The sequence below is a fragment of the Pholcus phalangioides genome, unplaced genomic scaffold, assembly GCF_987345545.1.
Source record: "Pholcus phalangioides strain wild (caught in Gottingen) unplaced genomic scaffold, Ppha-v1.0 ptg000001l_1, whole genome shotgun sequence".
NCBI lineage: Eukaryota > Metazoa > Arthropoda > Arachnida > Araneae > Pholcidae > Pholcus > Pholcus phalangioides.
The window spans coordinates 4,969,853-4,993,266 of NW_028301594.1; the positions used below are offsets into that span (position 1 = coordinate 4,969,853).

A 23,414-nucleotide genomic window follows, 5' to 3' on the forward strand; every position below is an offset into this window, starting at 1 on the left:
AAACTTGATTCCCCCCGTAAGTTATCGTTATCAGGCTGTATTCGTTGTACCTCAGCCCCTAGGTTCCGGCGCCTATGTGATGTACCATGCGTCTCGTTGGACCAAACGGATGTATGGTCACCTTACTTACAAACAGGAAATTTTTGGATATTGTTATCATTTGGTTATTATTATCAGCTCTAATGAGAGGTAGTAAAATAGCTTACCCATGGACATTTAAAATCCCCCGAGTCCCGATATGATCACATTAAGGGGCGCGGACTGTATTTGTGCAAATAAATCAATGCAGTTTTTTGGTACATTAGAAAAATAAGACATAACCAGAAAATAAACTCTAACGCATCTTTTAGAGCAAAAATTAATATGTTACACTATCAATGGTTTATAAAAGTAATTTTGTAAAACATGAAACATTTAACCAATAAGCTTACCGGTTGCATTTGCTCGAATGTAACCTATGAGCTGTATTGGTTGGATTTTTCAAGTTTTATAAAAGAAAATTTATAAAATTTTTATAGTGTAATCTATAAAAGTATTGAAGTAAAATCCATATATATCCCCTACACTATAAAAGTTTGATAAAATATCGTTTATAAAACTTGAAAATCGTTTAAAAACTTGTAACCAATAAGCACATCTGTCACATTCGAGCGAACTTAACTGATCCGACTATTGATTGGTTGCATTTTTCAAGTTTTATAAACGAACTTTTATCAAATTTTTTAGTGTAATGCCGGCCTAAGACCGAGTCTCATTGTGGGGAGAAAAACACGGTATAGAAGTAACAAACAATTATCGAAATTTGATAATTGAATTACATCAATGAAAGTTATATCAGACTCAGTGGTGATAAATAATGTTCAACGTTTCGAGCCGTATCAAGCCAACGACTGCGTAGGAAGGAATGAAATACTTTAAGGAAACTGGACAGAACCTTATACATACAAATAAATATAAAAGGGCAAGGCAAGACATGATTCATGAATTGACATGATAAACAGGCCCGTCCTGTTCGGAAACACATGTAAGCATATTTCATCTACATCGATTCAGTTCAAAATTATACATTTGTTTTTCGACCCACGCTTGAACACCAATAATGGAGTTCCCCTGTGCATCAATATTATATACGTATGTGTATTTATTTAGTATCTGTATATACCACCCCAGGACCAGTTGGCATTGAAACTCGCGTCACGTGCTATTGCGATTACTCTTCATCGATTATGTAATCGATTGAACAGACGAGGGAACTATTAATTCCGGGCTATATTCTGCCAATTTCCGTTCACTTCCACTACTCTTCTTTTTACTTATTTATAATAGCAATATATCTCTCGTGTATTTGATGACGCCTGGCCATAACCGTGATACTACTGCCCACGTGGCATCACCGAGTAAAATCGAACAGCGAGAGATATGGCCTGTGTGTGCGTGTGTGGCCGAAAAGCAAAGCTGATCACAAGTGTGGATTGATTGGACGGAAAGTTAGCCTTGATTCCGGGAACACAATACAGAATGTGTGGGGGGAGGGGGAACTCTCATGTGCTAAAAATTGAGCCTAGATATGGTGTAGACCACACACATGCTTCAACTCGTGGCCCTCGGACCAGCGGCATATTCACAGATCACTTGAGTGACGAGCGGCAATACTTGAGTGACATGAGTGACAAGTGGCACCACTAGTGTTTCCACGTCAGTACGAATTCTTGTCTGTACCGGAACTACGATCATCATGGACAGAGGCGCATTTATGGTGTTGTCGCCAGTGGGTTACACGAATTTTGCCGCCACTGCCACCCCCCCCCCCCATTTTCTCTAGTCTAATTTTCTTTACTCTTTCCTCGAATTCGCCACTCTGGGTGATAACCAAATTTGGCCTCTTCCTTCCCCACGTCCTGCAAGTACACTGTCTCTCTAGAATCACCCTTTGTCATTCACATGCTTGCACACTGTTTTGGACACTCACGTACTTGCGCCCCATTTTGGTCACTCACATATTATTGCACACGCTGTAGGGCACTCACTAACCTGGTCCCTTGCCCTGTAGGTCACTCGTTTGGTCATTCACAAGCTTTCTCACGTTCTGTAGCTTCACTCGTTTGGTCATTCACAAGATTTCTCACGCTCTGTAGGTCACTCGTTTGGTTATTCACAAGATTTCTCAAGCTCTGTAGGTCACTCGTTTGGTCATTCACATGCTTGTGCACGCTCTCAGTGGTTTCAAAAGTAGAGTTTCTGGAGGAACCCTTGGTGATGGGGCTGTTCTATTCAAACACATTTTTGAATATTTATCCAAAAAAGTGTGTCCCTACTGCCGTCTCAATAGCATCATATCCCTATGATAAAATGGAAGGGGGCTACACCAGAGAAATAGGTACTAACTCTTAATCAGGGGCGTATGCAAGATCGATATTTGAAGGAGGAACAAAACTTGTCTTCCGGAGAAATTTGGAGTTACCACCCTTCAAAAAGCATTAAAATTAACAGAAATCGGTAAAAAAGCACATAAAAGGTATTTTCTTTCAATATTTTAATTTTTTTAACGAAATATCGAAAATTTTTTTAAATTTTTGGATGGTTTGATAGGAGATGTCATGGTCCTATCGCCCCCCCCCCTGTGGTGCGTAGGTCTCTGCTCTTAATATACATATTCATTGTCATAAATCATTGTTCCAGATCTTATCGTGGAACCCCCTATGCAACTGAGGTCCCAGCATGACCCCTATCAGGGGACGGGGCTGGCAGGTCTCCAGCCTGGGGTGTCCGCTTGAACTCATGGTTAGGACTCAAGAGATTGGAGCCCTGTCATCCTATTGAGCTATTGTTTATCTGAGTTGTCGGTTTTTACACTATAAATTCACTATAGAGGAGACCACTAAAAATCTCAGTTTGGGGGCCTAGCTTCAATAGGGAGGGCATAATTATTCTTACATAAAATGTGCCCTTTAACTTTGTTTTCTTCCACATGCGAGCCATGTTGTCTTTTATTTCACCTGCACTGATCTGTTTCTCTGGGCATAGAATTTCGATATCTGTGCAGGATGTCAAAATAACATGCTAATTATGCAATGTATGGAATTTTTTTTCTGCGCAGCAAAAAAAAAAAAATCTGTACACGGTAGCATCCTGATCCTTAGTCATTCCCGGAGTCTAAACGTCCATATTTTGCAAACTTATTAAGCATGAAAAAATTGTGTCATTCTTAATTACTTTTGTCCACAGCCAAAAAAACGGGTAAAAATAAAATTTTAACAGCCAAAATATGCCTTTCAGAAAAGAACTATGCAGTACAGTATGTGTTATACTGTGAAATATCATTTAACTGGAACCCCTTCTGCCACCTATCGAATAAAAAATAACTGTTAATGAAATCCTTCGACATAGAATTGTGAAAAGCAATATAATACATTATTAATAACAATTTTTGGAGCAATCAATGATATAAAATAAATTAACAAGTTTGCCGCAAAACTTTTAACAGTTTATGTTTAAGTATAGTAATATAACACGTTAATAACACCCGCAGAATGTAGCTTCTTATGATTGTAATCACAAATTATACAATCTGAAAAATTAGGATGATTGTATTCACAAGCCGTTGTGTGCCTATCCTAAATATGGCATAGTGGCCTGTGGATTCCGACTGAAATTGGCAAACAGTGCATACCCCTGAGTCATTTCTTAGCCATCCTGGACTAGTAGTGCGATTTTCGCCATGGTTGTATATGTTATTATTTTTAAACTACTTAGAGTTTAATATTACCCATATTGGGTTATTAATCTAGGGGGGAAAGAAAGCTTAAGTAGGCTGGAGGGGAAATAAAAACCAGAAAGTGTCACTCAACAGGGCAGTGACAGAATGTCGCTTCATCAGCCTGTTAGGACGTCATTAAGTTATAATTAATGCTATTATTTTAATACTAATCGTTCATCATAATGTATATATTAATTACTCTTAATACACTTTGCGAGTATTACTAATGTTACTCTACTATACACAAACATCAACTGTTAAAATTTTACAGCGAATTTGATTCAATTTGTATTATTTGTGCTCAGAAAATATTTATTTATATCTAACTGTATTGCTTCTTTTTAATTCAGCGCATTAGCCAAAAACCGATCACCGATTCCAATTGAAGAGTCAATAACAATTGTGTTTTTTATTTGATAGGCAGCAGGAAGGGATCCAGTTCATGATGTTTCTCAATATAATACATCCTGTACTGTATTTACAGTTATTTTTTGAAAGACATATTTTGGCTGGTTTTTTTTTTTTTACTTTTTTTTGTCGGTTATGGACAAAAGTAACAAAACAGAGAGAGAGAAATGCACATTTTCTCATGAAGCATTTCTTAGAGGTTAATGAATTCATGGTTGATAAGTTCACAAAATATGGACATTTAGAGTCTGAAAATGACTAAGAACGAGTGTACTTTTGTGTACACGGAGTTCTTTTACGCGAAAAAAAATTCCCTATATTGTATGAAGTAGCATGATGTTTTTTCATTCCGCACAGGTATCGAAATTCTGTGCGCAGAGGAAACAATGGCTCTGTGCAGGTGCAATTAAAGAGAATGTGCCCACTATCTGGAAAATAAAAAGGATTCTTGGTACCATACCGAAAAAAAAAATTTTATTCGGCTCAGCAGGATTTTTTAAGCCGGCAGGAGTTCCAATGTGCAAGGATATTATTTATTATTGGCGTACTCAGTATGCGAGAGATAACGTGTAAGAAAGCTTCAAAAATTCTAAAACTTGGACATGAGAACGCATGCGCGCATGTTTGGCTATGTTCCTTACATGAATGTTTACAAGAGATGAACAACAATTGCTTTACAAAAAAACAGAACCACACCTCCGGTGCTTTCGAAGACGGTGGGTATTGATTTATCAAGCATTGGGTGCTATTTCACTCATTTTGTTTGCTTGTTAATTGAAGAAGGAAGATGTTGACGTTGCCTGATTATTTAATAAACTACTTCAGGACTGTTTCAACGCATTGGCCCGCCAAACACGGCCCGGAGAGTATTCTCTGGTGCATAGGGGCACTCCACGATAATGGGATCAAGTGTTATGATAAATAGCAAGTGCAGTTTGTTTTCCCCGCGGAAATTCGAGCAGTTGACAAGGACCACGTAATTATAGTGCCCTCCGATGAGTACTTCGCCCGGCGCCAACCTCCGGAAGAGGATTTATAGTTTTGTGGACTGTGGGCTGTACAACTTTTGCCACCATTCACTCATTCAATTTAGAATATGCGAGAAAATATATATAATATTATTATTATAGAAAGTTATATATTCTATATTATCTATCGGTCGTTCACATGCATCATTCACACCCTCTAGGTCACTGTTATCGTCTCTTGCTCACCAGGTCATTCTTTTGGTCACTCACATGCTTGCACATTCTCTAGGTTAGTCCTCCAAGTGGTCTGGATTTTTTTGTTAAATGACACAATCTCGTTAATTTCAAAACAAAGAACAGCTTTGCGAATGTCAGTGACAAGAAAGTTCTCTTAGAAAGCTCTCCGGGATTTTTAAGTGTTCCGTGGTGTTTAATCCTGCGGAACCTCCAAAAAAAGCTGTCACGGAACACCGGTTGGAAAACCATGCTCTAAGTCACTCTTTTGCTCACTCACGTGTTTGCAAAATCTTTAGGTCACTAACTAACCTAGTCCTTTGTTGTCTGGGCAGACGCGGAATTATTGAGGGTTATAAACAAATTTTGTCACCCTTCTCCCATTCTACTAATTTCCTTGGCCACTCATTCCCCAAATTCGCCGCCCCTATGAACTTGCCACCCAGGGCTATAGCCCGCTGTAAGCCCTCCCTGTAAATACGTCACTGATCATGAAACTCTTAAAAGCAAGATCAAGTGAGTTCCTAATCCTTATCAAAGAATTATTTATAGCATCGGAAGCGATCGTTTTCAATGATTCATAAATTGACAGAACATGTCATTCTACTGTAAAAACGGTGATGGAGGGTTCTTCAAGGTTCTTTCGTGAGATATATGGAAGTCCACGAACCAGACCATGACGAAATATCATATACACACAATGATATACGTTCATCCCTACCCCCCCCCCTTTTCTCGTTGACCATGCCTTCTTCTCTGGTCATTTCCTTTAATAATAATTATAGATTTAGGTTCGGGTGTGGTCTTTCACAAGGGCAATGATGTCCAACGGAAGCTCTCCAAAAAAGAAGTGTTAAACAAAAAGTGAGCCATTGATCCATTTCTTTTCCGTTTGAATGTGAACCGTTTTATGGAAAATGAAAGGTTTTTTTATGTGTGTGCGCGCGTGCGCGCGTCATCGCACACCGAGAGCTCGTATTTAACTCGTGTTAAAGGCAATTCCGAGAGGAAAATTACGGTCATTTACCTAATGGATGACCAGAGTGCTGATGGGCATAAACATGCCCCACGTGTTTCAATAAAATTAATGAGCACAGAAATTGGTGTTTCCGCAGGACATCGGTCAGCGCTAAATTGCTGAGTAAGGAAAGGGTTCAATTCTTTACGGTAGGAAAGGATTGAAATGCACTCTCTCTCTCTCTCTCGTCTCACCATTAGGTAATATTGGTTCAAAACTGTGGAAAAATGCGCTGAAACATCATAAGGGTCCATGCTAATGTTTCCCCACTACTTCGAAAATTCTTGTATTTTCAAAGCAAAATCAATTTTAACTCTTTTGAAAAAACATGTCTCATTCCATCAATACAGAAAACAACTACTGAAACAATTTTTCCTATCGTAGCTTGCATTTACAGTTGAACTCGGCTATAGCGACCTTGGTTGTAACGTCGGCGGTTATAACGTCAATAATTGGAGCACTCCTAAGAAAATAAAATGTTAATGAACCTTGCTTTTAACGTCAATGAAAACTCACAGCACCCTTTGATATAAAGTCATTCCGTATTACGTCATTCCGTATTAATCATATTTAAATAGTGATAATATTTCACTTATGCCAAAAATTCCGTAATTTTGCCCTTAATGACATTTTTTTCATAAGAGAAAGGCCCTTCTTTACAACAAAGCTTACTTTAATATTCACAGCCCTTACTCAAATCAGGGATGTAGACTCCTACAGTTTACGTTGAGAGTGACTGGTGATGATAATGAAATGAACTAGTTAATGTATTATAGCTGATTGCGATGCATCAGAGATGACAGTGATGAGGAATTTAATTATTTCTATGATGAATAAAAAATATTTTTTTATATATGTCTTAGGCCGGGATTACACTATAAAAGTTTTATAAAAGTACTTGTATAAAACTTGAAAAATGCTACCAATAAGATTATTTATAGAAAATGCAACCGATGATTTTATTGGTAGCATTTTTCAAGTTGTATAAAAGGAGTTTTATCAAACTTTTATATAGTGTAATCCGGACCTTAAAATAAGTGTCTCTCTCACTCACTCTCCCGCTCAATCAATCAATCAATCAAAAACTTTACCACATTTCAATAACATGCGTACGATACAAGGTTACTTTTACTTTCAAAAATGAAATTTAAATCAATGATTTTTTTTTTAATTTAAAAATCAAGCTGATTTCAATCTGCGTATCCTGACAGATCCTGTTTCGAAAATTCCAACGATACGTCATTAATCCATTCAGACCCTGGTGCCAGAAATTTATTGGATTGCTTTTTCTCCCTTTTAACATCAAACACACCCCGCTTCACGTGACGCTTTTTCTCACTGTAGGATTTTTATCTTTTGACCTCAGGGAGTTAAGCCCTGACTTGAAGGATTGTGTACGTTTTGAGTTAAAAATATGGTGAATATGAAGTTTGGCACTTCCATCAGAGGGCAGCACTTAAAATTGGACTTTCAGGGGATTTGTAAGATAGCTTCCAGGAGAAAGTGTCTCTGGGAAAAGTGTGATTTATTACATAAAATTTAGTAATAAAATTCGGGAAAAAAATGTGTGAAGATAGATATTCACATGGTATACAAGGTATAGATATACCTTGCATCATCTTGGCTGAAAATAATTGAACAAAGTAAATTATTGCTTCTCAAAAAAAATTAATTAAAAATTTGAAAAAATAATGAAGATTTGCTGACATTTTTTTATGTTTTAATGCATTTTTAGAGTATCAAAAATGCAAAAACATTTTGAAAATTCCAAAAAATAAATATTTGGGTCTGAGAGGGTTAATGTGAATACATTTACACGTTTGAATGACCACGCACAATGACCAGACATTGTGCACTGTAACGTGCTAAATGCATAGAATATTTTTATAAATCAACCTTACTCTTTCTTTCTCTCGAAAAAAATAGAGACAAAGATCATATGAAGGAATAAGAAATATCATAATCGAATAACTCGCTAAATCAGATATTTTGCGCTGGAATCGTTTATATCCGTGGGGGCCCCCGACTGTATTTGCGACATTTGGCGAAGATCGGTCAAATTGCATATATATGTTGTGTAGAGAACGTACACACAGGCAGAAAATAACCGCTAAACCAGTGCGTTGATGTTAATCTACTAAAACGTTGGTGTTGCTTTAAAAAAAAAGACAAAAAACGCAGTACTAGCATATTTACTGTATTTTTGATTCTTGAATACGATATTGATGCCATATGATGTGTTTCAAAAAATGAAGAATGTGAAAAGGGCATGAAGATGAGAGAATGATTGAGAAAGAGAAGAGTTGGGAACGGGATTGAACTACTGTTGTTGGTTTTTTTTTTTTTTTTGCAAAACATTCTGCGAGCATCTCTGAGATATGAAACTAAGACATTTTACTTTATGCATAACACCCCCCTCATTCTCCATGACAATGCAAGGGCGCGTAGGGCACGTCCAATGCTGGGGAGTGCTTTATCAACCCCCAGATTCTCCGAATTAAGATCCCAGGACTTCGAATAATCTCTAAGATGAAGGATTAGAACCAATTAGTAGGATTTGCTTCCGAACAGTTGAAGACGTTTTTCAGGCAATATAGATCACTTTATTCGTACCATCCAGAGACTTGGCAGTGCCAACGGTATCCCTGAGATTTCTGCATTGCTGAAAACACGTTGTACACACAACGCTGGTAGCTACGTCAAAGGCCTGTAAAACTTAGAACTTTGTAAGGTATACTATGTATACATAAAAAATAAATAGTTGCCGCTACTAAAAAATCAACTTTCGTATATGCGAGATCTTTCATGAAGAGCGTCCAAAATTAATAATTACTCTACGTTTCGTTTGGGATTTAAAGTTCAATATGGAAAATTACCAGTTCTGTGAAACTGAGCTGCATAGATACAGGTTGATGCTTGAGAGATACAGAAAAATTAACACATGACAGGAGGGGAGTGAGATCTCAGTCCAACCACGTCTGATTGGAATTTTAAACTCGTTCTCCCACTGCAGAAAATTGCCGAGAGTGGTATCCTTTGCCACATTTTTAAAACGAGGGAAAAGAGAAATGGTGGAATAAAAAATTTTAGATCTTTTTCCCTTCCCTTAAAAAAGATCTTCATTCGAACACCATTTCTTTCACACCATTTTAAAAATGTAACGAACGGGATTCTACATTAGGCAAATTTCCGCAGCTGAAAAACGAGTTTTAAGTTGCAGTCTCCCCGCGCTGCGAAACGGTCGTGACCGTTCTGTATCACCAACTGCACCGCGTAGGTCAACCCCTCACTGTCCGCCTTGACCCGAGGAAGGAAGGCACGTGTAGTCCGATCTTTCGCGGATCAGTGCCATCTGATCTGCCATAACCACAGGAAAAGCTTACGTTTCGTCAGTCGTGGTACGACTACGACAACCAACTGCCGATTTCGCCTAAGTTCGCTAGCTTGCCTGTATGATCGTTTCCGGGGATTCCGGCACTCGCGTACCCAGTAGAGATGCACCTCTCGCCGAGTGCTCTCTCTCGCTAATGCTTCTATCAGATCCCTGAGATACGGATCATCACTACTGAGATATTCAAATACTATGAGCACAAACTGGCTATCTGTCAGCAATCGGACATTCTCGCCGGGAGGGATACAGGGATAATATACTCAACAGCTTTTTTTAGGGCGTAAGCTTCCTCCTGGAAATTACAAGTTTCCTCGGAGTCGATATTACTTTCTGACCACAACTCCCCTTTTAGTAGCACACAGAAAGCGGACCCAAACTTTCCCCCTTCTCTCGTACTCTTTGACTCTCACGACGTGGACGTCACCATTCAGAAATGTTGTAAACGACGGGCTCGTAGACGTCACTCTGGTCCTTACAGGATACGGGATCTTCCAAACCCAGCGCTTCGGCCTGGTGAGGCTCCAGAGACGGGGCCGGAGCGTACGAGAAGGGTGCGACGGCGTCGATCGTACCTGAGCAACTTTCGCGGACCCCGACGAGACGATGGCGACTTAGATTCGACTTGGTTGGCTTTGCGGTTCCAGCTGTTGCACAGGCATTCTTCGCGGTGACATGTAGATGGTGACGCGGCCGCTGTGTGGTCGAGTGGTCATAATGACGGACTCGCATCGCACCACAGTGGTGGTCGGCTGAAGTTGGTTTTCTGTGGTTCCCAACTTCAAGGCGCAAATGCGAGCCGATCTCCCCGTTAAAAAGTCTCGCCACAGAGAGCAACAGTCCTACAAACAGTACAAATATTCAGTCATTACACTTCACTCACTTCACTTCTGAGATATAGATGGCAGCACTAAAAAAATCATACGCAACACTAGATACGCACTCAGACTGTTAGGTACACATACTTACACTTCCGGCACAACTCACTAGGTAGTAAATTGCCCATGGCGATAGACCTGAGTTGTGCTCGGCTTAAAAAAAAAAAAAAAAAAAAATATGGTGACGCGCCAGGTTCAGACAGCATACCGGAGATTGTCTATCAACTACGCCAACGTTGCGTTTCAGTCTCTTGCGTCCCCGCAGCCCATTCCAAACTTTCGAGCCAGTGGCGTATGATGGAGGAGTCGGTGCTGCCAATCATGGCTGGTTGATTTTGAGTTTTCTCTTTTCTCCTGTTTCATGAAGATAATGCCGCGTGATACGGATGTCCGCGTGCAGCAGCCTATGCATCATTCCCCCACGGGGTTTCATTTTGCCATCCGATCGGCGTCCGAATTCGAACCACGTCGGTGAAACAACTGCGACTTGGACTCCAAAACTTTCCCCCGTCCTTGCTATCGTCAGTGAAGACTTCGTACATCCTGTCAGTCTGAGTAGCCTACCCTCAGACTACCGACAAGTCAGCCTTTCGACCGGATGGTGCCTCCACTTCCGGTTGCATCGGACGAGGCCCGTGAACTCTGCAGCCATACTACATATTTCTCGAAACATAACGGCTTCATTCCCCGCAAGGAGATCCAAAGACAACAACCGGCTATTACGGCCCTACAGATTACTTTTGAACACGGACGTTAGATTTTTAGCAACTTGTTAGCCAGTGTCCTGGTGTCCAGAGCGTGACAAGAAAATGCGATCGTTGGCCATCTGAGAGACGGCTCGTATCGCATGGGATCGAAGGCTTCAATGCACTCTAGCTTACCGGTCCAGATGACCAGATTTAAAAAAAAAAACAATCCAGTTACAAATTATTTGTAAAGTGCATAATTTGTAACTGGATTGTTTTTTTTTTAAATCTGGTCATCTGGACCGGTTAGCTAGTTTCGGTTAGTAAGTAAGTAAGGTCCAGATGAGACCATTCGGACCTTTGGAACAACATGGTCGAGTTGTGGGGTCACGATAGCTTCTTGTCAAGCACTAATCCACCTACGTTAATAAAATGCAAATGGCAACAAATGAAATATAGCGATTTATTCAACTCTTGTACACACGCGTATATATATATATAACTTCACAAGTTCCGTCCAATCCACAACGTTTTAAATTGGATTAAAACCAAACGCCGAGTTTGTTTCTCTCATGATTAAACGTGACGGAATATTCAAATATGTGCGTCACGGGGGGGGGGGGGGGATACTGCGTGTTGGTTCAACCAATCTGTTCAGATCACGACGAAGATCCGTGAAATTCATGTAGAAGATGGAGTCGTGCAGTGCCATATAATCCCTGTTTTCTTCATATGAATCCAAAACATTTCCGTAAAACCAAGCGAGTTCTTTTATCCTATTTTGAGTTTCGCGAGCCCACGGCTTTGGAACATTCACATTCTGAACGGTTTTGTATGCCTCTTTGACCAGGTATTTCAGGGATTAGTGAATCATATACTCCTTCCACTTTGATATCTCAAAGTATTCAGTTTTGTAAGTACGAAAAAAACTGATTTCGGCGGAAATCTTGCTTTTCACGCCGTCCTGTAAGGCAACGACAATGTCTCTAATGCCAAGATTAGGATTCTGCAATTCTGTTTGATCGATCATTGTTTCAAGGATGTCCAGATACACCTCACCATTGCTGAAGACATTTGGAGCTACATAGAAAGTTTCCTTGTCAGCTCCAACTAGGAATACACGCGGTGGAGAGTTTGGGTATGTTTGTGAAAATTCTATGATATAATAGAAAAATACGTGGGTGTAGACGCCGGCTGTTCCTTCTATGACGCAGTGCATAATATTTCCACGGTAATCATCAAAACACAACTTGACATTTTCCAGCGGAAACGCCTCAAGAATCTTTAAGTCTCGATTGAGCTTTTGGTAACATCTAAGCCATGGTGACGCCATCTTTACTCTCCGCTGGAAAATTTTTTCCGACGAAACACTTGTGAGCACGCTGTCCCCAGAATTTACAGTTGCGTAATTGTCAGGAAAGGCTCCGCAGTAACGACTTGTCGTGGAATTCGTATTTCTCTTTCGACGAAACACTCGTGAACCTCCAGAATTTACAGTTGCGTAATTGTCAGGGATGTCCGGGAGGAAGGTACGAGGTGCCCTTTCCTCGTGTATTGTTCAAAACCGGGAAGGAAATGGTATTTATTAGTCAGTGAAGCGGCTGCGTTTCTATTGTTATGAGTGATTGTTCGTTTTTCGCCGTTTGTAACTTATTCTTACAAGTGTGCCATTCTACAATATTATATAGAATAGCATTTTTAAGGCTCAATTACATTGGGCATGTTTACCCTTCATGATCTGGTGTATATTTGAATACGAAGGTTTTTTAACAACTGACTGTTGCGAAGATATATTTTGGAAAGAGAGAAAATTCAACTGCCCCTGCGGGGAATCGAACCCACGTCCTTTCACTTTCCGGGTGAACGTCCTAGGCCACTAGAACCCGGAAAGTGAAAGGACGTGGGTTCGATTCCCCGCAGGGAAAGTTGAAATCCTAACGGCACTAATTTACATCGTATTTGTAAAAAAAAAAAAAATTTCAACAATTCTCTATGACCACCACGCACAGTGATGAACACGAACAGTGATGAAATTACACTTTGTGAAAAGTGTAGGTGCTTAATTTCGGGGGATAAATGGTTAAATATAGTCTTTTTCAGAGAAAAACTCAAATAACGCCTACAATATAAAATTGCAAACGTTCGTCCCCCTTAAACATTAAATGCTTTTTAGCAAACTCCAATCTCATCACTTAGTATGTGTTTGTAAGAGAGATGGTCAGGTCAGTCTTTAATTTCGAACACACTATGTGTACGCGGACTTCCTAATCTTTTATTGTGGACATTTCTACTGTTACAAGACAGTTCCAAGCTGTTCATAATTTTCCATGAAGACAATTTTTCTTCACATTTTGAATAATTGCTATTCTCCTCTGCCGATCTGTTAAAGAAGGCGGCCTTACTATACCACACGCGTTTCTTTCCGGACGGGAATTTTTGTGCACGGTTTGAGGCATGAAAAATAAGCCGAGAACCATGGGCGGAGATACGGGGGGGGGGGGCGTGGAGGGGGCATCAAAGGTGAAGTTGACTGATCAAATGTATATACGCATATATATGAATTGACATCATCATCATCATCGTGCCCTACCCCCCAGACTTCCAAGTCTATTTCCTCCTATGCCGAGATCCCACCAAAGTTTTTCGCAGCTGGTCGAACTGCCGTGTCAAGTGACATCCCCGAAGTTGGCTGAGTTACTTTGCGGCGAATTGAAGCTGTGTTCGGTCAGCGTGATAATTAGTTTTCGCAAACCATGTTAAATAATACAAAAAATGTCAAGTGATAAAATGATTTCAATTTTTGTAACAATATTTGGCGTTTGAAATTAGTTCGGAGTTATGGAAAGACATCGAAAGTAAATTCCAATAAAAATAAATTCCAATGGAAAGCATTGTGCGGTCCAAATGTCTGTGCCAAATGAGAAAATCGATACATGCCACCAGTGCTTCGAGCTGTGCCCTAAGAGAAGAGGGGCCTCAGAAAAACGAGAAGTAGTTGAATTTTTCGAGAATTTTCCAGATAGGGCCTCAGGAAAATCAGTTGGTCTGGGAGTCCATGATGCTCTTAAGACGGCCCTGCATGTCAATAAAAAAAACTCTTCTTTTTTCTTTTCATCGGTATTTTTTACTGTTATTAGTTCGAACGCGCCATTAAAAGATTTATTTTGTGCCGAATGGAACTTCAACGTTCAGTTCCTTGAATTTTCCGCTACCCAATTTACTTAGTAACCTCAATTAGAATCTTATATGTTGTATTAAACACACACACCTTGTTTTTCGGATTTTCATCTGCCCAACCCGACGCTCTATGTCGAACTCCCAAGTTGTACAGGCATGGGCTCATGGGTCGTAGGCGGCTCGAGGAAAGATCTCTACCATTGTTAGACCTATTGTTGGTGCCTCGTTTTTAAAATGGGTCAAAGTAGCCCGCGTTGCAATAGTAATAAATTTACTCAAAAAATAAATTCAATGAATAGAAAGGGTCTCGATCCACGATGAGAAAGGGAATGGAGGGAAGTTCCGGACTGGGTCTCTGAGGGAACGGGGGGGGGGACAGATTCGTACGTGGGAGAGTGCTCAGGGGGACAAATTCCCCTTCCCAAGTCGACTAAAGATTAGAACAAAAGAAAATTAATAATTCGGTGAAAAAAATTAAATATTGAAAGAAAACACCCTTTACATACTACTATTACTACTCAACCAGACATACACCTCGTCCATATTCCTCTGTGGAACTTCTAACAAATTGGCACATGTTGGAATGTGTGTGTGTGTGCGTGTAGTGAACCTTCCGCGAAGTTTGTTTCTTTGTCAAGTTTTTGTGCTGCCATCTGCTATCAATTTTTCTAACTATACATGAAGTAAGATGATTGAATAGTATACCGTTGCAGGCTCGTTAGTCTCTGCGACGAGACTTTTTAACGGGGTGGGGGGGGGGGGGGAGATCGGCTCACATTTGTGCCTCGAAATTGGGAACCGCAGAAAACAAACTTCAGCCACCCGACACTATGACACACGACGGTGGAGTTCGAACCCCATGGTGTAAACTGTACACGCATAATGCATGTGTATACGAACATGCTGTATATACTGTGTGTTCAAAAAAAATTAATTTTAATTTAAAATTTCAATTTTAATTTCTGTAAATTTAAATGCTTTTTTGAAGGGTGATAACTCAAAATTCCTGGGGAAGAAAAAAGGTCAATTCTGCATACACCCCTGGGGCCACGTGAAGAAAATATGGTTCGAAGGTAGCCCATGGGCGAAAAAAAAAGTTAACACCCCCCTATTTTAAATCATAGAGAAATGTACAACAGAAAAAGCAGAATATATTTGCTCACACACAGCCCGGCTTTAAACTACTAGATCCGGTTGAATACAACGAACTTAATCATTCACAAGGTAATGATTATAGCTTGTTGCCATCCAAACACAACAAAGAAACGTTGTTTCGGCAAGTTTCTTGAGAAGGAAAAAAAAACACTCTTGTCAGAATAAAAAAATTCAGTTCCAGAGGGACATGAACTTCTTTCCAACCCCCCGCCCCCCATCATGTTTGATACAGCAACGGCACAGCCAATCTCCAAAATAGCAACCAAGGTACATACATATAGTTTCCTCTCAATGTCGGGCAATTCATTCATTGAACGTATGGTTCCATTCCATATTAAAAAATAAATTTTTCAAATAAGAAGATCGAGATTCTCCTTCCAGAGAGAAAAAAAGCTCGCCTTATTAATGGTAGGGCTTCCAGATAAAAACATAACAATTCGATTCGGTCTCGACAAAAAAAAATGAATAAGGGGCCAAAAAAAAAAACAACCCCATAATAGCCATCTTCAAAACTTCTTTCTTATTTACTCTGAAGAGAAATGGAAACGCCTATTTTCACGATAGGCCGAAGATGAAGATGAGAAATACCGCGAGGGGGGGGGGGGGGATAAGAAAGAAAAAAGAACGTGGGGAGCCATTTCTTTTGCCACGGACTCATGAGTCTCATTGCAATGTCCGCGTCACACCCAACCTGGCAAACTAAATGGTACAGCGTGGAAAAAAAACGAAAATGTGAGATTAGCACTGGAACAAAACTTCTCTCTCTGTCAAAAAAAAAAAATTCCAATAAAGAATCCAGTGACCTTATGGTTGCGAACACTATGCAATGGAGTCAAAGAGCTTCGGCCCGGAACATATCATAGCGGATGTGTCCATTCTGGGACAGTTAATGATGAAATGTCTTTTTTCGAAAGAAGACTTTAATGGTCTTTGAATGGTGGGTTACGTTCGCGAGGACATCGAAGAAATCTATTATAATCTCGTTCAGTTTGCCCGTCAACCTGAATGTGATATCTTCGAGCTCGCGGAGACTGTTGCTCTCAATGAAGCGCCAAACTTTACCAGATTTCTCACTCTCGAGCATTTTTTGGAACCTTCCAATTAATGCGAAAGTGCCATAGTAAACGAAATTGTGTGTCTCTTATAACCGGTGCATAATTTGTTTGCACCAAGGCCGCAATTGGGAGGTTGGGGGGGGGGGGGTGCAGGCGGGTCCGAATTCATTCTTTAACTGCTTCTTCTGCATGCAAAGGACGCCAAAATTCAAACTCGCCCCGGGTGACAAAGTATCTAGTTGCGGGCCTGGTTTGCACTGTCCCATATGGTTGTATTTATACAGCCTATGGGAATAGGCTCTAAATCAGTCTTCCAAACATTTTTTTTCATCCTCTCCCCCCCCCCCCTCCCTTCACACAAAAAATGACTATTGCCTCTCCCACTAGTTAATCAAAACCGTAGGAACCTGATCAATTCCAGACCTTAGAGGTGAAGATTTTATTTCGACCAGACTCTGTGTGGGTAGAAGCCTTCACTCTTAATATTGCAGAGAACCGCGAAGTTCCTACTCCCAATTCTGAAGACTTCTAGTATTAACAGCGAGGGATACGCAATCTAACCCCCGATATAAGGAATTCGATTTAAGGAATTCGCCGAGGTAAAGATTTTTTTCCCCCCGAACTTCTGGCGAAATCAAAGCTCAATCCCCCCTATTTAACGATATAACGATTTTCTTTCATCCTTAATCTTTTTCCTTATTTCTTGTCCCGCTAAAATCACAATCCAAAGATTAGACTTCCCAGGATTTGACCTTTAGAGAAAAACAAATTAAAGTGTATCCCGATTTTATATATTATCCAGTTTATATATAATTTTTTTTTTCAATCGGACAGAATTTAGTTGTTACAGTAACCCCAAACCAAGTAGCTCCAGGTAAATTTGACCCCGATTCAACGAATAAAATTTTCGGTTTCTTCCGATTCGTTAAATCGGGGTTTTACTGTGCATCCATATATCTACGGTGAGCACCTGCATACAAAAGGGGAAGAGTCCCCCCACCTGTGCTGAGACCATACTGAAACACCCATCCAAAAAAATTTGCCTAATGTTGTCAGCCTGCACTCTATTCGAAGCTGAATATGTCTGCCTCGGCTTTATTCGCAGCTCTAATGGTGTCTACCTCTGTTCCATTCGAAGTTGATAGTGGTGTCTGCTTGATTTCATCCGGAGCCGATAACTCTGCCTCTTTTGAGGTAACGGAAGTAAGGTGCTTTGCATCAGTCCGGGGCTGTGAGCGGTTCTATCTATCTATCTATCCGGAGCCGATAGTGCCTGCTTGATTTCATTCGCAGCTGAAGATGCCTGCCTCCGCTTCATTCTAGGCTGAAGATGTCTCTGCCTTTACTTCATTTACTGCTAAATCATCATGCTTCATTCACTGCTTCATGTTGCCCCTCTCAAGAGCCAAAAATGAAGGGGGGGGGGAATTATCTGTCCTGTAAAATACGGGAAAAAATTCAACGAACCTAAACACTAAATCACCCCTCCCAACACAATAGATCCGCTCCTGGCCCAATTATAGAGATAGAAAATTACCACGAGAACACAATCTTATACCAAAAAACATTATAGTAAAGGAGATACGTAAATAACATAACACAAAGTAACAAACATGAAGTAAATAAAAAAAATAATAATTATCACATCAAACACAGCACTCAATGAAATTCCAATGTCAGAAGAGATACACGAAAAGGTCCGAAACGGCGATGTATGTATGTATAATAAGCGGAAACACATCCCGAGTTAAGGGACACAATACACGGCGAATAAAACACACGTCACAATACCGTATTTGCCTCACGTGTGTATTTAGTCGGGAAACGCGCACCTGCGAGACATATTCGTACAACCAGGGTTGAACCCCGATTACAATCGACCGGAAACGACATTGGGTCGAACCTTACATAATAGGAGGAAGCCAAGTGCAGAAACAACCTTGCTCTTTATGTGTGTGTATGTGCTCTATGTAGAGTATCTACATAGATAGATAGATATTTCAGATCTTCACCCTTTTCGATCCTCATTGTGTTTGTTAAGTATAAAAAAATATAGGGGTTTAATAATAATAAAAAAAGAAATACAGTCGAATCCTGTTATAACGAACGCCAAGAGACCGGAGGAATCACTTCGTTAAAACGAAATTTCGTTATAAAGGAATTCCAAGTTACCTAGCATTGTTCCCATGTAAACTTATTTGGGGGATTGAAAAAGTGTTCGTTAAAACGAGATTTTCGCTATAACGGGATTCGACTGTATATTGAAATTTACCGGAAAAAAAAATTGGACCTCTTTTTCTTCAACCTTACGTGCTGGTCTCTAGGCCAATATTTTTCAGATTAGATATGTCACAGTCACTCACTTTATTGTCTTGTCATCAGTGGCGTATTTGCAGAATGGGGCTTAGCGGACTATGGCCCAGGCCGGCAAGTTCAGAGGAGCGGCAAATTTGAGGAATGAGTGGTCAAAAAAATAGCAGATTGGGAGAAGAGCGGAAAAATTATTATAACCCTAAATAAATCCGCTTGGTCAGTGAGTGATCAAAGGAGTGACTTGGAGCGTGAGCAAGCATGTCAATGAACAAAAGAGTAACCTACAGGGTGAGGTATCGGGTCAGTGAGTGAGTGACCTATAACGTGTGCAAGCACGTGAATGACCAAAAGAGTGATCTAGAAAGAGTGTAAAAGTATGAGATTGACTAAAACAGTGGCCTACAGAGTGAGGGACAAGGTCAGTGAGTGGCCTAGAACGTGTGCAAGAACGTGAATGACCAAAAGAGTGAATTTGGGTACGTGCAAGCATGACCAAAAAAGTTATATAGAGCATGTGTAAACGTGTGAGTGACCAAAACAATGTGTAAGCATATGAATGACCAAAAGAGTAACTTAGGGAGTGTGTGAGCATGGAGTGACCAAAACAGTGACTTAGGGACACAGGCGTACTTACAGGAGTGGGAGTGGGAGACCAAGCGAATTCGAGGAAAGAGTAGTCAAGAAAATTATACTAGAATGGTAGAAGCGAGGCAAAATTCATGTAGCCCACAGGCGGCAGAACCTCTGCTTGTCATCCTCCAAATTTCTCGGGAAGGAAGATTTTGTGTCGGTCGCGCCCCCCTCCAAAGGTCAAACCTGCGTACGCCGCTGCTTAGGACCACCTTCTGAAAAGCTATCGCATTAGGCACACATGCTTTCCATACACTTAAAAGTTAAAGAATTTAGTTTATCGCCGTGATAATTCAAGGAATTTATCATACTTAAAATATTAGCCGCGATAAGTCAAAAATAACTTTCCGTATTGAACCATCAAGGACAATCATACAAGTCATGCCAAATGTAGAATTACAAGATTTTGAGCTAATGATATGATGAATGAAAGTGTGGACAGTCAAAGGTAGCCATGATTCGTTCAAATGAAAGCGGGATATCATCATAATGGCACCCAGCAATGTCTCAAATTACTTGTCGTTACCACAATCCAGACAAAATCGAAATAAGCATTATGTAGGCTAGGGGCCGCAACTAGAAACAAAAATTTACTCTCTTGCCCGGGGTCAGTATCCATTTTGATATCCCTTCCCGTAATATTTAACGGGAAAGAAGTAAACTCAACACCCTACCTGGTCCAGCAACCGGTACACCAGCCCCCCCCCCCCGCCCGTCATCTCTTAGTTGCGGCCCTGTGTATGCAGCAAGAGCATTAACACATGAACCCGTGATTTATGGGAGTTCAAAATTCAATCAATTCGGCCAAATTATGTCTATATTAAATTATAAAAGTTTGATAAAAGTTCATTTATAATACTTGACGAATGCATCCAATAAGGCCATTGATTACATTCTAGAGTAAATGCAACCGATAAGTGTATCGGTTACATTTTAACCGAAATTCACTCGCTCAAGTCCCCTTCAAGTCACAGTCGGGCCTCTGGGAGTATGACAACCCTATTTATAAACCTTATAAACCACCGTCACAACCTTTATTGATTATTTATTTTCTGAAGTAATTTTTTTTTTTCAAATTTTTATTGTGATTTGACTTTTGTTCTTCCCTGATTTGAAATTGATTTGTGAAATCCAGGGGTTGCAAAAAGATTTGCGCGTGTGGGGGTGGGAGAGTCCATGGGCTTTTGAATAGAACAAACAATCGACTTCCCCTCTCTATTTCATATTATATTTCGAAGAAATTAATTACCAATTAATATAGTATAATAATAACGAAAAATTTAACATAATAATGGGAATAAAAAAACTAGAAAAAGGCAAATCCCAATGTAAAAATCATACGAAGTTTGTCCCTCCCCCCTCAAATGTGGTAATCAGACCCGGCAAATAAGTATCGTGCGGGTACCACATTACAATTTCTAAATGAGTAGGTGTCAAAAACAAGCTCGATAATGATTGTTTGAATGAAATGATTACAGGCTTCGGGATGTCACCAGTTAACCGCAGATGGCCGGGAAGGGGATGGTTGATGAGTGTTTTGTTTACGAGCAATACCATTTAGGAGAAAACCATTGGCAACAGATGTTATTATTATGGACACCGCATAGACCCCCCCCCCCCCCGTTTCAAAGACACGAGTATGGTTCCGGGGTCCAGCAAAAGAGGTAAACAAAGTAGGGTAACCGAAAGTGTATATTTTTTTGCATATAGGTGATCGCCGTTGGGAATGGTTTCAACACAATTTCGTCCTCCATTATAGTAAACCGGCAGCCGGATGAGGGAGGCATTCAGAGGATTCCAATCCACCCAAAGAGGGGGAAGAGATTAGTTGTGGAAAAGAGGTTAGATCAGGGATGGTGAGATGGTTGGATGGATGGATCACGATGTGCAACAGCGAGAAGAGGAGACGGAGGTTATGGTTCGACAACTGCGGCTGCACCATCTGCCTTCGTGTTGAGCGTGACCATGGGAAATTGTGTTATGTGACTTTGACGTTCTTACCCCCACCGACTTCATGACTCTTCGCAATTGATCGTATATTATAACGGGGACGGGTCGGCTAATTTGAATCCATTCTATTAAGGATTTTTGCAAACCTCAAAATTACTTTTTTCACTTGTGTGTGTCTTTCGAATCTTATATAAGATACTAAGATTCGAAAGACACATAAGCGAAATGGAATAGAGATTGCTTCTACAACTTACTAAGCTGTAGAAGCAATTTTTGTTCCATAAAAATTCGTGTGTACAAACACATGTAAGGTATTTACATTATCATGTTAAATTAATAAATAACACTCCAAGACATGAAAAAGTCTCTGAAATCAATTTTTTCTTTCATTTTTTTCTCTCTATACACATTTACTAAAAAAATCTATGTAGGACCCCTTTAAGTCCTTTTGAAGGTCCGTCTATAACCCAAGCCCGGGTCACTGTCTATATTTCCTTGCCTTTCTATAAAACGAAGGACACATTTTTTTACATGACATATCTATGAATCGATACAATTTTAATTTTTGGCTTTTTGTGAGCAGTTGAATTTAAAAGCAGCGTTAAATTAAGGAAACAGATATTTTCTGGATTTTATGCCGAGGTGAACTCAGAAAGAAAAGTCTCCACAGGGGACTCGATCCCAGGCCCCCTCTTGCATTCCGCACAAGTATGCTACCATCTACACCACTGGAGACGCAACCCTGCCTTCCTTAGTTTATGAACTGTGGCGTGCGGTGCTGAAGTAGAAGCATTTTAGTAGCCTTTCTCTTAACTTCAGCAAATGACTTCCAGGTGGGACGGCAGAGATAGACGGTTCTTTTCTCAGCCCAATATATCAAGGAAATAGATATTTTCTGCATATTTTCCAGGTCCACTTGCCCGGATTGCAAAAGGGCCCGGATTAGAGACCCGATGACTTTCATTTCTTTTAGTTCACCTCGGCATAAAATTCAGAAAATATCTGTTTTCTTGATATATTGGGCTGAGAAGGAGCGTCAAACTACTTCATAAATTACAGCTCAATTCCATAGGATGTCCAATTTAAAAACAGTCAAATGAAATACAGTATGTAATTTGTTTTAATCCTGTTTAAACGGACCCTTCGCACCAAAATAAGTTTGATCCTAACCAAACAAAATTCAAAGCATCAAATTACACATAATGACGGTACAGTTAAGAAGATATAGAAGAGAAATAATAATGGCCAATAATTACAGTAATCAAGCAAACAGATGTTTCCTGGATTTTATGCCGAGGTGAACTCGGAAAGAAAAAGCATCTGATCTCCACCGGGACTCGATCCAGGGCCCTTCTTGCATTCCGGGCAAGCATGCGCCTACACCACTGGAAATACGACCCTGCCTTCCTTATTTCAATTATGTCGTGCCAAACAGCTTTTTCTCGACCCTTTTATTCTTTTCGAGGTCCGTGAGATCAGGGCCGGAACTAGAGGGGGGACAAGGGAGGCAACTGCTGTGGGTGGCAAATTTTAGGTGAACACCGTTATAAAATTATCGAATTTTGAATTTTGAGGAGCGGCAAAATCATGTTTGCTCCGAGTAGCAAAGTCATACAAAAATCCTAGTTACGGCCCTGCGTGAGATTGTTCATTTATTATTCGGGCCCTGGCCAAACATGAATTTTTGGCAGACCTCTTTTAAAACAGCGTTTTTTAAGGCATTGTTCCAGAGTATGATAATGTAACAATTATGCATAATTTACTATCAAAATAAACTCCGCGTTTGGCAATATTCTA

The 23,414-nt window shown here is 40.2% G+C and overlaps 2 protein-coding genes across 3 annotated transcripts in view; both read right to left on the bottom strand.

The window, feature by feature from the left end:
* Window positions 1-23,414, bottom strand: part of LOC149089725 (CD109 antigen-like) — a 105,716-nt gene that overhangs the window by 81,121 nt on the left and 1,181 nt on the right. The gene's annotated exons all lie outside the window — the stretch shown is intronic.
* On the bottom strand, window positions 12,200-12,670 carry LOC149089728 (ubiquitin-conjugating enzyme E2 A-like). The gene has a single exon (XM_089234631.1). It carries the CDS (start codon window positions 12,668-12,670, stop codon window positions 12,200-12,202), a length of 471 nt encoding a protein of 156 aa, XP_089090757.1.

Coding starts and splice junctions, on each gene's coding strand:
- LOC149089728 (XM_089234631.1), bottom strand. CDS start 12,670: ATGGCGTCACCATGGCTTAGATGTTACCAAAAGCTCAATCGAGACTTA.